The 16,135-nt window shown below is 41.4% G+C and overlaps 1 protein-coding gene across 1 annotated transcript; it reads right to left on the bottom strand.

The window, feature by feature from the left end:
* Nucleotides 1-1,807: 1,807 nt before the first annotated feature.
* On the bottom strand, nucleotides 1,808-15,390 carry tm7sf3 (transmembrane 7 superfamily member 3). Its single transcript, XM_085251166.1, has 12 exons — nucleotides 15,129-15,390; nucleotides 12,372-12,526; nucleotides 6,943-7,093; nucleotides 6,472-6,592; nucleotides 5,583-5,754; nucleotides 5,302-5,479; nucleotides 5,110-5,196; nucleotides 4,200-4,280; nucleotides 3,950-4,105; nucleotides 3,726-3,826; nucleotides 3,169-3,331; nucleotides 1,808-3,075 (listed from the first exon to the last, which is right to left on the bottom strand). The coding sequence occupies exons 1-12, from the start codon at nucleotides 15,202-15,204 to the stop codon at nucleotides 2,822-2,824; spliced, it is 1,695 nt and encodes a 564-aa protein (XP_085107292.1). The 5' UTR covers nucleotides 15,205-15,390; the 3' UTR covers nucleotides 1,808-2,821.
* Nucleotides 15,391-16,135: the final 745 nt, after the last annotated feature.

Here is a 16,135-nt window from a genome sequence, read left to right as displayed (position 1 = left end):
GGGGAGAGAGTCATAGGTTGGTGGTCTGGCGTCATGTCTGCTTTGGTTGTGGTTGTGGGGTTCCCTCGCTCAAAACGAGCATAAAAGTTGTTGAGCTCGTTGAGGAAGGAGACATCAGAGGATGCGGGGGAGGGTTTGGTGGTCCTGTAGTCTGTGATGGTCTGGAGTCCTTGCCACATGCGTCGGGGGTTGGAGTTGGAGAAGTGTTCTTCTACCTTCTTTTTGTAATGGTGTTTGGCTTTTTTGATGCCCTTCTTTAGATTAGCCCTGGCTGTACTGTAGGCGTGTGCATCTCCTGACCTAACTTTACAACGTAAAGCACTCTAAAGTTGCTGTGGTGATTTGACACCATATGAATAAAACTGAATTGAAGTATATAATGAAGTGTAGCCACAAAAACTTCACACAGCAATACATTTGTCTCGAGCACCAATATGCCCTAAAGACCCGTATGAGCTACACCTGTAATTTATATCAGCACCATGGACAGAGCTCACCTGCACATTCACCCAGTGTATATACTATATATATATATATAATGTTCTTCCTCTACACCCCCCCCCCCCAATTTTTGCACATGTCGAGGAGCGTGTCAGGCTACATTTCACTGTGTGTTATACTTGTATAACTATGCATGTGACAAATAAAGAACCTTGAACCTTGAACCACCTCTGAGAGACGAAGAAGCGGAGGCTACATATATACAGATGCTAGGCATAAAATTATCATCAAAAGAATATCATCAAAAAGTTGATTTATTTCACCAGTTCCATTCAAAAAGTGAAAGTCGTATAATGTGTACATTCATTACACACAGACTGACATATTTCAAGTGTTTATTTCTTTTAATTTTGATGATTATAACTGACAACTAATGAAAAATTCAGTATCTCAGAAAATTAGAATTTTGAGAAAAGGTTCAATATTGAATCAGATAATTAACTCAAAACACTTGCAAAGGCCTTTAAATTGTCTCTCAGTGTAGTTCTGTAGAGTACACAATCACGGGGAAGACGCTTGACCTGGCAGTTGTCCAAAAGACGACCATTGACACCTTGCAAGAGGGCAAGACACAAAAGGTCATTGGCTGTTCACAGAGCTCTGTGTCAAAGCACATTACTAGAGAGGCGAAGGAAAGGAAAAGATGTGGTAGAAAAAAGCATACAAGCAATAGGGATAACCACTCCCTGGAGAGGATTGTGAAAAAACCCATTCATTTCATTACTTGTCAGTTATAATAATCAAAATTGAAATACATAAATACTCGAAATATATCAGTCTGTGTGGACTGAATGTATTCATTATACAACTTTCACTTTTTGAATGGAATTTGTGAAGTAAATCAACTTTTCAATGATATTCTAATTTTATGACCAGCACCTGTATGCATACGTCTCACATATATTAAACCTTACCTGCCTTCTTAGGTGAGGACGACACCAGAAAACCCCCAGATGGATGAATCTACATTCCTCTAACAATCCTTGCATGAAGCCTAAAAATGTTCTTGAGAAAATGTACTAGTTTCATCAATCCAGTATTGGGACACTATGAAATGAATGAACTATGAAATTAACTTCAGCTGTGACAAAATATATCTAATAATATATTTAACTATAATATATATCTCATTAAAACAATGAGCTAAAATGCAACAACAATGGAGAGGAATTGTCTTTACTTTTAGATACATCCCATTACTACTCTATAGAGCTTATATTGATCTTCATGAAGATGAAAGTCAGAAACATGATGGAAGAAAGAAATCATCAGAACACCTTTGTCTGGGGAACAATCAGACAAGAGATGCGTTCTTACCTCTAGGCATTTATTAAATATCAAAACACATTAAATTACAATTTACAACTGACCTTATCTTTTAAAACAGATCTGGATGCCATTTATAAAAGTCATGTGAACAGTTCTGAAATCCTAACAAACTCCTGTTGACTTATAGGCGAAAGAGTTCATCAGCTGTCTCATCAGTAGTCTTCAAGCTGAGTGTGAAGCCCTGAGAAAAGTTGTGGCACAACAGATTCACAGGAAATCAGCCAGCACCATTAAAGCGAGAGGAATTTAAAAAAAAAGTGTAAAATCCAGTGTGCAAAGTACAAAAAGAGTGACAGGACTGCATGACTTCAGTCCAATCAAGATAAGCAAACAGGTTAAAACATTCATATATGGCACACATTTGGATAAATATTAAATCTTGATTTATTATTCTTTTTGTTTAAAATGTATTAAAATGTCTTTTGTGACCTGCAGGAGTCCAGTTAGAGCTTAAAGTGGCTCATGAGACTTCCATATTAAAGTTTTCCATGACAGTAGTGGTCAGCAGGTCTACACCATGTACCGAGGAAACACATATCTTCTGTTTTGTCATTTAAAAACAAACAAACAAACAAACAAACAAACTGTGCTGATGGAAATAATCTGAGTAACTTGAGATGAGACGCCTTGCTTTGTGAACTGTTAGTGGTTTGGGACTTCAGTGCTGACGGTAAACTGAGCAGAAGCAACATGAAGCATCAAAACAAGCATCTCAGACATTAAAAAGATAATTAAGGCAACTCTTTCAGTCCCTCCTCTGTGATTGTTAAAATGTCTTAAAGTGTTTGATAAAAGTGGCGTTAGTTTTCAGAGGAAGTCGCTCCTTCCGCTTGACGTCTGTAATGTCACTTTTTACTAAGGCCCAAGTTCGATCAGCTGATCTGAGCTGGAGCCTCAGCACCTGTCCAATCAGGCTCTGGTGTCCTTGTAACTTGGCAGCCTGAGGCTCCCAAGGTCAAACGTAACCTCACCCATTGAATGTGTCCTGGGTTTACAGTAGCAGTGGTGTGTGCTCTCCCACCGGCTCAGTGCGCATGGTGAGCTGCCGCACTCGTGCCAGGAGGCGGCTGGGCAGAGAGGGGAAGTGGTGGCTCGGGTCCAGGACGTTAGTTTTGCGCCGCTCGCGTTCTTGCTGCCACATGAGGTACGGGCTGGGCGGGAAGAACGGCCGGGAGCGCTCGCGGTAGAGTTGCAGTACGATGCCGCACACGCTGAGCACCACCCACACTGTGATCATGACGTAATCTGGTCAAAAGGAAACCAGAGAGTTTTAGTTGAAGTCCAGTAACTCAACTTTGCCAGCTTTGCTGAGCTCTTGACATTCACTCGTGTACTCACCGATGGTTTGAAACGGCACGTCAGTGAACACTGCACTGAAGGTGTTGTTGAGCAAGCGCTTGAGGATATTCAGGGTGATGTAAGAGAGGCTTGTGTAAATGTAGGCGTTGACAGCCAGAACCACAGCGTAAGCGCCAACGATCCCACATGTGGTGATGTTTCCCTGAAACACACACATGATTTTTACTGTTTGAGCTATGAAGGCTTGCAAAATCAATGCTGCACTCTGTGTGTTGTAATTGTGCTTTGGACCGTGCCATTTCTCCAAAAACAGTGAATTTATCTTGTGAGCACACTTGTTCGATCATTTTGGGCTGTGTAACTTAAATGTTATATAAAACTGAAATTATTATTCTAGCCAGGCAGCAATGCAGCAAAGTGCGAAGTTGATTGAAACAGGACATGAATGATGAATGAAATAATGATGGATTAAGCACCATTAGACCCTTACAGTCTCTGGTACCTGCTGTTGACCTAAATGTCATTCTTGACATGACCACCAGGTGACGCTAAAAACCTTTAAACACCTCCAGCTTCTGAAGCATTAAATCAGTTACCTCTCTGGGCCAACGCACGAAAAAGAGTGGAACGATGAGCGTGACGCAGCAGAACGTCACCCAGAAAACAGCGTCGGATTTCCTGAACACATCGATGTCTCCTGCAGAAAGACCACGACACACAGAAACTTATGGAACATGAAGCGTTTAACAATAAGCTGTAGCTTTTTCTCACGGTACTGAAGAGTCAACGACACACAACAAAAGCCAGATTTATTCCGTACCTAATGGAGTGAAGAGGACAACGGAGGCGAGGAGGAAGCCGAGCATCAGGCCGACCACAATCACGACCACGGCCACGACTGAACCGAAACGCCACCATATCATGACCAGGATGATCCCGCCCACCACGCCGAGCACAGCCGACAGGGTCAGACGGACTGCACAGAGAAAGACACAGACAGCAGTGAAAAGCATGAAATGCTGCACATCATGTGAAAGTACTGAAAGCCTAGAATCCCCCCCCGGACTTACTGTCATAGTCCAGCTCTGTGGTCCTCGTGATGAGGATGAAGAACAAAAAGGCTGCAAAGCTGAATCCCATGCAAAACAGCTCTGTGGGGTTCAGGAGAGGTGGAAACAGGGCCCAAGAAACAAAAGTCAGAGGGAGGAGAGAGAAGAAGAACCACACATAAGATAACAGCAATTCATTCTCTTCACATTTCACACAAACATTGTTAAAGCTACTGAAATTCCAGCTCCTGGGACGTCATGAAGCCTCGTGCTCCGGAATAACAAATTCTCCTCAGACCGAGGAGACATACTGTGTCTGTCATTATCAGATTAATTAGAAGCACTGGCAGCAGGGGCCGATCACAGTGATGGGTTCAGTTTGGAACAAATGCATTTGTTCGTGACAGGCCAGGGAGACCACATGAGAGGCACGCCACTGCTAAAACCCACCGACTGAAGAGTGAAGGGCTGAGAAGATGTTGCAGCAGCTCTGTGTGCAATTGAGGCTTTTTCTTTGTTTAGTTTCTATGATGAAGTTATCTTTTTTTTTTTAAAAAACAGCTTCTGACCCCATAATTCTCTCTGCTGACCATGTAACGACCCGTGATGGGAGGCTCTTGTTTATAAAATAAACAACTGGCAGAGAGCTTCAGAGTCTAGAGAGGAAGCTTTAAAGGCTTAAGACTAAAGAGTGGCTGAAACCTGAAGTTTCATCAGCTACAAAGATGACGATGTGGACCGATCGATACCAATAAAGTTACTGACACAAATCAACAAAAAAATCTGACTCACGCTGGATTAGTATCCTGCATTCAGAGCTATATACTCACAAATGTCCTGACTGTAGTAGTATTAATACTACACAGACTGACCATCATGCACTGGGATACTGTAGCACCAAAGCCACACAAAACAAGAACTAACTACTCACCACATTTAAAGAACCGATGCCCAAAGAAGCAGACAAACAGCCCTGCCAAGCCAGTGATGGTGAAGAAGATTTTTGTAGATATCTTCCCTGAAAAATCATTTACAAACCGCAGTTAAAATAAATCAGTCATTTATACAGTCAGAAATCCGTGCTTCAATAGCATCGAGTTTTCGACAAAGCTCAGAAGCTCACCTAGAGTTTGGCAGCTGTCTAGAGTGGAATTGAAGCTGCAGGCGTAGGTGTGGGCGGGCACGTAAGAGGCCGAGGTGTTCAACAGCGGGTCTCTAACGATCACAGAGTAGATTATGCCCTGACCGGGGATGGAGTTGAAAACCATCGAGCTCACATCTGTCGATTCCAGCGTCATGACCTGCGGGGAGACACAGAGAGGAAAAGGCAGGAGACTTGTAAACACGCAGCTCCGGCACATTCGACTGCTAATCTTCGGCATCCGCTGCGTTCACGTTGCATACCCGTTTGCCGTTCTCCATCATGCCCTGCTTGTCGGCCACGGCCTGAAAGCCGGTGAACAGGCTGCGCTCTGACAGGTCATTCTCAGGCAGGAAGTACTGGTAGATGTCGTACTGCAGACGCCAGCGCGTGTCGGCTCCTGTGGATTGGCTGCAGGCTGGAGGAGCTCCATCTCTGACGGACAAGAGCAACATACATTTATCTTTGGATCACCACAATTTTGTTTTCATTTTTTCAGAGTATTACATTTTTTCAAAACCTGTAGCACAGCTAAGACCTGAATCTTAGCTTAGAGGGAGTGGTCACCAGGCCGACTGATCACATGATATAATAACACATAACTCCAGTTAGACATGTCAGACAAGAAGAGTTTCTAACGCATCACTAAACCAACCTTTAGTGTTTAAAGTTAAACCACTCTAGCAACTATATCAAAACCATTTACCATGTTACATGCGTGATGCTTGAAATATAAAAAAAACCAACAAAACAAAAACAAAAAAAGTGTGACACTGTCTAACAAACATATTATCTACAAGCAAATAAGATGCATGTTTTCCCCCGAAACCTTTCACATTAAAATTTGAATAGAGTCTCCACAGACCAAACAGGAAATGACTGTGTGTAAGTGAGCAAAACCATTTCAGGACAACTCTGTGGCACTGATATACAAAGCAAAGCGTGAGAAGGTGAGGCTGTGTGTGTGTGTGTGTGTGTGTGTGTGTGTGTGTGAGAGAGAGAGAGCACGAGATCATTTCAAAGAAAACAAACGGAGGTGGTTTGACGATAGCGCGCGGCAAATGTGATCTCTGTACAGAGCCGCTGATGCCTGTGGCTCAACAGGCTGAACAGGAAGTGAAGAAAACAGTAAGAGTCGGTGTCATGTGCTACCTCTCATATCCCAGGTTGGCAGGTGCAAAACGGATCGTGGTCTCATAGAGATTGTAGTGGATGTAGATGTTTGGGTCAATTTCCAGGTCAAACTCCATATTGCACGCTCCTGGAACTGGATCTGACACAGAACACATTCACTGTTAGACGCTGGACTGGACGTGGTGGGCCAATAGGAGGAAGGCTGAGAGTCATTCTGCTATGTCAACATGACTTATTAAAATAGGTTTCAACACCCAGTGGAGGTAAACCAAATCAGTGCGAATACAAGCTCGTGGTCGGCTCAGGTTTCCTCCAGTGACAATCACACTGTGCTGACATGGTTTGTTTTAGTTAATGTCCAAAGTTTTTGCTTTCTTCTCCTTTTACTTTCCTGTTCTGTGCTTCTCAGGCAACATTCAAAGACAGTGAAACAAGTCAGAAGAGAAGCACACTGGTGTATTTTGTACTGGAGGACAGTTCAAGTGTTACCGGTGCTGGAGTAGGAGAGGATGACCCCGGTCCCTGCCACAGTGTTGCCATCAGGAGAGGACAGGAACAAGGTGAGGGACGTTTGGTCCCGCCGGAGAGCCGACACGAGCCCCGAGTCCACCGCAGTCAGGGAGAGGCCCAGGCCCGGCATCTGATCCGAACAGAGAAATCAATTAGTAAGCAGATAATATGCAGAGGTACATGCTGTGCTGTTTAGAAAACATAGAAGTGCTCCCATTCATGGTCTGACCTCATGATGGTGCTTGAGGAAAAATTCACCAAGCATTCAACTTCATGGTGGTTATAGATGAGAGACTGTGGATTACCAAAGCCATCAGGCCCTCATCTCTGAGGACCATGAAACATTTCCATGCAAACGTGGGTGAGATAGTTCTGTCTTGACCAAAATGATGTACAGTCTGATCTCAAACTAAGGTGGTGACGATCCCCTGCCAGTTTAACCTACATAAACACTTTCTCCTCTGAACGTCTCAACACACTTGGTTCTTTGTTTGGTGGATTAGTGTGAACTTGCCAGCGATTATGATTCACTGCAGACTCAGGTCCTAACAAAGTTAAACACCTTAAATGCTGGTGTCTGTCTCCAAAACAAGAGGAAAGAAAACATTACTCAACTTGTGCTATGAAAAAAAAAAGGACATACATTCCAATAATAGAGCTCCTAAGAAGAATGACAAACATTTTATTTTAAGAGTCAGATCTTTAGGCCTAGGAAGCACCGCTACAGTAAAAAAAATAACTTCCTTCTGCTCTGATTTCTAGTTGGTACAATGGCTCTGTTCTGTGACTTTCACACTCTTCTGTCAGAGCAGTAAGACCTCCTGTAGAAAACAGAGCAGGCATCAAAGAAAGCAGATATGAGACTGATTGAATCAGCATTAAAACATGTGTCGGGGTGGGCGTGGTCTGCAAAGCAGCTTGCAGATGTCCTGTAGTTTTAGGATAGAGCTACGTTTGTGAACAATACAACAGCTACTTCATTTGGAAATGAAAGCTGCTTGTGATTGAAGAGATTGCTGACATGAAGAAAACTCCCTTTCTCTCCTTTAACTTTGCATTAAATTGACTTCTTACTGTAAATGTTTTTTTGTTGTTAAAACGTCATTAATTTGAATTTCACTGCCTTTGAGAGCAGGACGAATCAAACACAGGCGTGTGCTACATGGTATACCACATCCTGACCTGGTGAGCGCTGCGTTCACATGAACAAGCTGGTTTAGCGTTAGAGAATATGTTGTATCAAAGCAAAAAATACATTATCGCACGGGTTAGAGCGCGACATTATACGTGCTTCAGCACTGAGCCAGCAGAGTCTAATGAAAACCGAGAGACTTTACATTATCTGTACTGTGTTTCACGTGGAAAGATTTTTGCTTGTGACAGACAACAAATGGAAAAAGCTCATACTCAGGCAATGATCTGAATTACTATTGTGTGACAGGCCTGGCGGCATAGAAGATCTGCGCCCCCATGACATGGCTCTCAGTCCCACTGCTGTATAATAACCGCATTGTATCACCATCTCTTGTGGACACAGACGCTGCTGGAGTATGTAGAGATTCTCAAGACAGCACAGGCTCAACTTCAGTTGTGTCATCAGCCGCAGAGGTGGGGTCGCTTCAAACCCAACTATCACAAGTGAGTTAAAGTTTCAACACTTAAGTCACCAACAGGAAGTGGGTAAAACAGTGATATAATTAAGTGTAGGTTTGGTTTATGAAAGCATTTCCTTTAAAAATGATTAGTTTATCTGTTTTTATGCTTCTAATTGAAATAGTCAGTCACCAAAAACACTGACAGCTGATAAACAATGACAAATATAAATCAGGATCTTGTGGTTATCATGTCAAACAAGCCAGAGTTATAAAAAGGAAGAAAAAAAAGGAAACTGACAAAAGAGATAAGAATATAAAGGAAACTGATGTGCACAATCTGCATATTCACTTTTCATTAAGCTTTATCTGATGCTGTGTAAAAGCACACTTCCTGTTTTGTTCTTTCTAAATTTCTCTGTGCTTGTTTTTGGTGATTGCTGGTGATCTTTAAACTTGAGACATGTCTTAATGATAAGGCGAGTCTTCAATCACATGGATTTGTTTTTCTGGCCCTTTCCACTGTTGCCACCACCAGAAACGTAAATAAGGAAAGTTAAGCTAAACTACTTTCCATGCTCCTGTGTGCTGCATGGACCCAAACGGCGCTGTCTCCTCAGACTTCTGGGACTGACGCCAGAAGTTTTTCCCCCTGAGGAACGCCCCGTCTGCCACTCATGACCAGAGGACTGTAGATCAGCTGACTGCGGGTTCTCTCAGAGGGTCAGATGACCTCACTCACAAAGCCTCATTCATTAGCCAGATGTAGAACTAACTGCCCGTGATGCACTATGAAATATGCCTCTGAGTTTATTTCCGTTTATATTTTAGCTGTGTCATGTGACCACACTTCTGAAGGATCACCCAATTTAGATTACACATCTGATTTGCTGATGTAACAGAAAACATCCCCTCTTTAACTCTTTGTAAAATGCACTTCACACACACACAGATCGAGAAAGAGCTATCACGTTTATTTCTGGGTTTGCTTATTGTGACAGTTCAGGTGGAAAGGTGGCCGGGGCTCCGAACAAGCCGAACGGAAGCGTGACGAATTGGTACAAACCGTACGGAGTGGAGAAGGCAGTTTTTTCCTTGGACTCGGCAGACAAGGGAATCTGCCAGCAGCCCTTGGTTAAATCCAGTGTCGTGAAAAAACGGGCCGTGCCCAACCAGTCCAGGAGCCCGTCGACCCGGGCATGGGATAAGCATCAAAGCGTGACACTTCAGTAGGGGTGGGTTTTAATAATCGATTCATTGATTAAAATCGATTCTGGCTTGGATAACGTGATATCGATTCATTAAAATCCTGAATCGATTTTTTTATATAAATTTATTTTGCCCAAAATTCCAGAATCTCAGGTGAAACGTCACAAAATTTTGACAACCACCAAACAGCTAAAACAGTAAATGAGAGCAGATACACGGCTTCTGCACAAAGACGTAAACACACAGCGCGGAGCCGCGGATCAGAATCAGTGAGATGTGGCCTTTCTCACCGACGGCACGGACACGGTCGGGGCTGAAAGCCGACAGCTCGCTGATTCTGATGTTTCGGCGGGTCCACGCTTTGTGTTTACGCCCTTTTTGCGCCGATTCTAAAGCTGTTAGTTTTATCTCTCTCCAAACAATATTGACTGAACCAGCAGCAAAAGAAGATCCAAACTACGCTTCACATACACATCGTCATGAATTCCCTCTGACTTTTGCTGTTTTGCTTCCACCACAATAAAAATCACACTTCATGCACAGCTCTCTCTCTCTCTCTCTCTCTCTCTCAGTGTACTTCAAGAACAGTTTCCTGTCTATCCCTGAAATCTGTGCTTGCTTGTTACGCACAAGACTACTATTATTTACAGGCTGTCGGCCGATGTTTTTTTTCCTTTTACTTACTTCCGAAAAGAAAACCTAATTTCTGCCGTTCAATAGGCTTCTGAACAAATTTAAACTTTTTAAAATTATGCAAAATGCAAAACACTTAGCGTGTCTCTAATAAAACCGCTGTAACTTCAGAGGTAATGTTCATATGTTTATTAATGGTTTTCTTTTGTTTTTGATCTACTGCAGAATATTTTTATAAAATCCAGGCCAGGAAAACCACCTTCATGTTTTTCTGTGTTTTATCTTCAGCTACTTTGACACAAAGGCATCTGCTGTGATGCTCACACCTTTGATAAAGTCTTGCGTGTGTCAGCTTCCTTTTTATAGATACAAAAATATGTAAATGTACTGATCTGAATTATAATATTTCTGACTGTCTGAGGCAAAATTTCCCAGATTCAAATCGAATTGAATCGAATTGAATCGAATCGATTCTAGAAATCAGTGACGATACCCAGCCCTACACTTCAGTCACCTTGCGATAGTCGACACAGAACCGTATAGACCCATCCTTCTTCACCAAAAGAACTATGGGGCTAACCCAGATGCTGTGCGACTCTTCTATCACTTCCATTTTCAGCATTTCAGCCAATTCCCTCTGAACAATTTGTCGTTTATGCTCAGGAAGCCTGTAGGGCCTTGAACGCACTGTCATGCCAGGCTGAGTTTCAAAATGATGATCAATGAGAAAACAATATTTTCACGGACCAGCCTTTAAGGTGTCGCGGATAAATACAACAAAATAAAATGATAAGACCAAGACAAAAACTGTGGTATTATATATAATAATAAATGCGAATTCACTGTGTGATTGTGTAACTTTATTAGCAGCGTCCTCCTGAAATGCGCCAACAAAATTGAGTGTAACATCCTCCTCTCTGCCCCTTAATGCTCTCTGGTCGTTATGGTAACGCGTAAATATTTCTTTCAAAATCATAAATTTCACACCTGAGCCTGAACTCTCATGGCCCAGCACACAGCCCGGGGGTCCCCAACCCCCGGGCTGCGAGTCATTTGGTCCGTGGCCCGCAGGTTGGGGACCACTGGCTTAAAGAAACAGTTAAACAAACATGGAAACTGTACTTTAGCTGCCTTCACTAATTGTCATGACACGTTTCTGGATTCACAAAGGCCTGAGGACAGACCAATGACAGCTCAGCCAGCTGGTTACTAAAATCACTGTAAACTTCTTGTTTGCCACTCACATCCATCTAAATGAACTAATATTTACACACTAAAATAAACAAATAACCACTATTACAATTTGTTGTATTTGTTAGTTTCAATGTTGTGTCCTAAATATATGCCAAATGTGAAGTATTAACACAATATATCTACACAGTTTTACTGAAGAATGTGGCTGAGTAAGAAATGGCAGCCTCAAAAGCTTTAAAAACGATAGTGACAAAGCAAATCATATTAAATTGAATCAAATTAATATTTTTACAGCCATTTACAAAAAAACAGTTTTGATCTTGACAGCTTATCTCTGCTCGAATAGCAGCCGTGCAGGGAAATAATGGTACCCGCCATGAAGCTAAAGTTTAAACTTCAAAGTGTTCAGAAAAACATAACCATGTGACCTACGTGGCATCATCAGTGTGCTGCTGGCTTTCTGTTGAACAAGCAGGTTCATCACTGTACGGTTATTGCAATATTCGAATTTCAAATTTGTCTACTTGCCTACTGACAAAGTGATATTGGTGGCGTTGGTGCGTTTTTAATGGAGGAACAAAACAAAACAAAAAAGTTAAGCCTTTAAAAGGTGATGTCCCTGTGGGTACAGCCAACCTTTATATACAGTCTATTACTGATAACACCAGTTCTTTTTCATTTAATTAAGTAATATTTCAACAGCAGTTCTACTTGAGGGCACACTTTCACTGCTCTTTCCACCTCTTCACACCAGAGGTTAACATCTCAGCATTTCCTCACCCTTGTGTAGGAGATTGTTGCGTTTCGATGCTGCGTGTGGAACTGCAGAGTGATGAAAGCGACCTCTGATGGGATCGTGGACACCACCGCCTGCACCGTCTCATTCTGCGAGATGCTCACGTTCTGGAACCTCCCCGGCAGGAAAATCACCCGGTCTGAGCAAGAAAGGGGAAAGTGTGATTTATGTATTCTGTAAGTCAGGATTTTTGGTTCTCTTTTAGTCACATCACTCACCACCCGGCCTGCTTGCCAAATTTATCTCACTCACTCCAAAAATTAAAATAAAGTCTTCTGACACAGTGGTGGAGAGGCACAAGTTGAAAGGGATGTGATTACCACAGAGGGATCTTTAACAGTACTTAAAGAGGTTCAGATAAAATTTGACGAAAATTAAATTTAAAGTCATGTGAGCGCTGATTTTTATAAGCCTAGTCCAAGAAAGTTTATGATAAATTCATCACAGTACTTGTACACAGTATTTGTTCTCCTGCTTTAGTCGGTCTAAGTTACTGTGGAAAAGAAGACTGGCTGGCAGGTTGTAGCTGGTACTAGTCAACATACAGTAAAATGCTAATCATCTGACACAGCAGCAGTTTTGACAGTAGGTGATAAGCCAAACACGCCACCTTAAACCAGATCCTAAAACCGATTAATCACACAAAAGCCTGAACGAAGGCGTGCTCTCTGTGCCGAGGCTACTATACGGAAATAATCGAGTGTACCATCTAAATTTGATACGTTGATTAAATGGCACCATAAACATCCTTCAACATCTCAGAAAGTGGAGGCTTTGTCAGAGTGATGGCTGGACCCGAACTGTAAAATGTCAGCTGCTCATTTATTATGTTTCCTGTTGTGTAAAGATCTGCATACAGAGATTCAGTTCAGAAAACAAAACAAAACAAAAAATGTATTTATAAACCGCTTGATAGACTAGACTCATAAAACATGTCTTCTTCTTCTGATCATCTGCTTACATGACTACTGCTTTTCGTTTTGTTTATGTTCTTTCTAACAGATCTGCGTTATTCCATAAAACAAAGTTCCACAATAACTGGAACCAATCAGGCAGCCTATATCTTATCAGTGTCCTCACTTAACATCAAACTACAGGCTGAAGTTTCCTTACTGGCCATTTCTGACTCATTTGCCTGATTATATATAACCCACTGCGGTCTAAGCTCCGGTGAAGACCTCTAATTCTAACCATAACTGAAGGCAATCAGAATGAGGGTTTTTTTTTATCATAGGCCAGTGTTGATTACACTTAACAGTTGTATTTGAAATATTAAGACAATGAAGCATAATTCAGGCACCAAGACTGACAGCTACAAATGTGGCATCATACGGCCCTTTAAAAAGAACAGATTACACTGGAAAACAACTGTTTTTTTCCCCTCTTTGAAAGGTGATGCAGATACACAGAACAGACAGTGAAATGTGAACATGATTATGCCATTTTTATATTATTGTAGGGTCTTTACCTCACAATATAAAGCGCCTTGTGGCAACTGTTGTTGTGATTTGGCGCCATATAAATAAAAGTGAATCTTGGTAATAATTAAACAAACCAAACCAAAACACTGTGTTGGTAACTGCACTTGTTTTCAGTTAGGCCACACTTCTGGTTTTGTTGCACTCACACACAGCAATCTTCCACACTTCCTTAACTATTACTGCATAGTTCCTCAGCAGGAACTGTGTGGGAAGACTTCAAACATCGAAGACTGTGTGTTATGAGGACGAGAGGCTCACAATGTGTGAGGTAACTTTTTGCAAGATTCATTAAGTTGCTGTGTGAAAATCAAAGAATGTTTTGAAGTTTTCAAAACACACACAGCTCAGGATTATCAGTGCTTTTAGATTTATCATTCCTGACAGATCCTGCTGACCTGGTCAGTGATTTTAATTTAGCGCTTTGAGGTAGGGACAACATGACTGGTTAATTTCAAAGCAGGCTACACACACTGCAAAGGTGCCTACGCACTCCTGACATGCAGAAAGAACTTCAGCCTCAGGGCAGAGTCTGGTGTAACACAAGTTCAATCACTTTGCATCGTGTTACTTACATATTATATATCGTGTTACTTATATATTATATATATATATATATATATATATATATATATATATATATATATTATATATATATATATATATATATTACATTTGGATAAATTGATTTAGATGCACTACTTTCAAAGTAGCACCCCCTGGATGACAGTCTTACTTCTGCAATTTATGCAGAAGCAATTTAAATTCTGATTTCCTTCTTGTGGCTCGTCTAAGGTTCTTCTTATGGTAAGACCTAGCTGCCTCTTCCACCACATCTGAGACAGATTACTGTTTACATTTCCTGTTTGCAGATAAAATATGTAAGTAAGCTACCTGGACCTGTAAATCTCGGCATACTCGTTAAGGACAGCTTTAAACGCAGAGCTTAACTCACAATAGGGTTAGGCACGACTAACATCCTGTGTACGAGCATCCCCTTATTTCAAACTTTAAACATAACCGAATTAAATTGTGTGGGATAAATAGACAGTTTTAGTCCGTTACATAGAATAACGCGTTAATTAGCTAGCTAATGCCATACAAGAGGGCAACTCTAGTGTCCTGCAGCCCAAACACAACACTACTAGTTTGAATATGATAGCTTTTTGATTATATACCATTTACATTTAAAGGTTTCTAAAACCGAAAGTCACTTTGCATCAGATTAGAAAGAAAAAAAAATCCTCTGGTAAGGCTACTCACTTTCTACCTGCGCTTCAACTTCATACACCAACTGAAGAAGCAGTAGCAGCAGCGGGAACCAAATCCACCGAGACATTTTCCGCCTCTCTATTTTGAATTCTTAACAAACCCTTTTCTATCTGCTCCTCCGTAAAATCATTGGTAATGTGGCAGCGTCCCGTGTTTGGGTTGTAAGAGTCCCTGCAAACTCGAAAGCGACATGCTTGACTGACGTGAAAGCCTGCCTGAGCCGACCTTCTCCCTCTGCAGCTCTGACTGCCTAACGAAGCCACCGCGAGATTCTCGTCCTCCGTCCCGCGATATCCCCACCTCCCTCTGGCGTCACCAACCATCAACACGATCTCGAGTGACTTCGATACATCAAATTAAATGTGTCAATAATTAAATAAAACGTTAAACAATTAATTAACAAAATATATAAATGATGTATTAAATTAATTTCATTTCAAACATTTAAACAATTATTTATTTACAATTTAAATTCGTTTTAATTAATTAATGATGACTTTACCTCATTAGCCGTGTCTCAGTTCGATTAGATCTGTCCATCAGACCGTAACAAATCACAACAGGAGACTAATTGGCAGACACTATTTAATGTGCGCACAAAGCAGCACACGAGCTGCTCTTTACCAGCAGTTACATTTAAATTAAGTTTTCAAATATAAACCATAGAATGGGTGGACGCTTTCTAACATCCCTCTGGTGTGCCTTGCGTCTGCAGTAAAAAAAAATATGGGGAAAGATAACTTAAAGACTGCACCCAAGTCCAAATATGATGCAGTGTACTTCTACTTTTCAGCTGGTCTAAATTCTATTCCCCCAACACAAGTTGGATTGAAATAATAGCCAATTTATGAAAAGTTCTTATTACAGTCATCTCACTTTGTATGCAATAATACCACAAATATTCTCTTCCATCCTCTAAAATGCACAGACTGACTGCTTTCCAATAATATATATATATGTATATTTTTTTTTCTTTTTTTCAAGTAGTGGATAAAATT

The sequence above is a fragment of the Mchenga conophoros genome, linkage group LG17 (genome assembly GCF_057382185.1).
Source record: "Mchenga conophoros isolate Kocher_MC1m ecotype Shallow Benthic linkage group LG17, M_conophoros_male_GT1.1, whole genome shotgun sequence".
NCBI lineage: Eukaryota > Metazoa > Chordata > Actinopteri > Cichliformes > Cichlidae > Mchenga > Mchenga conophoros.
This window is presented reverse-complemented; position numbering and strand designations above follow the sequence as displayed.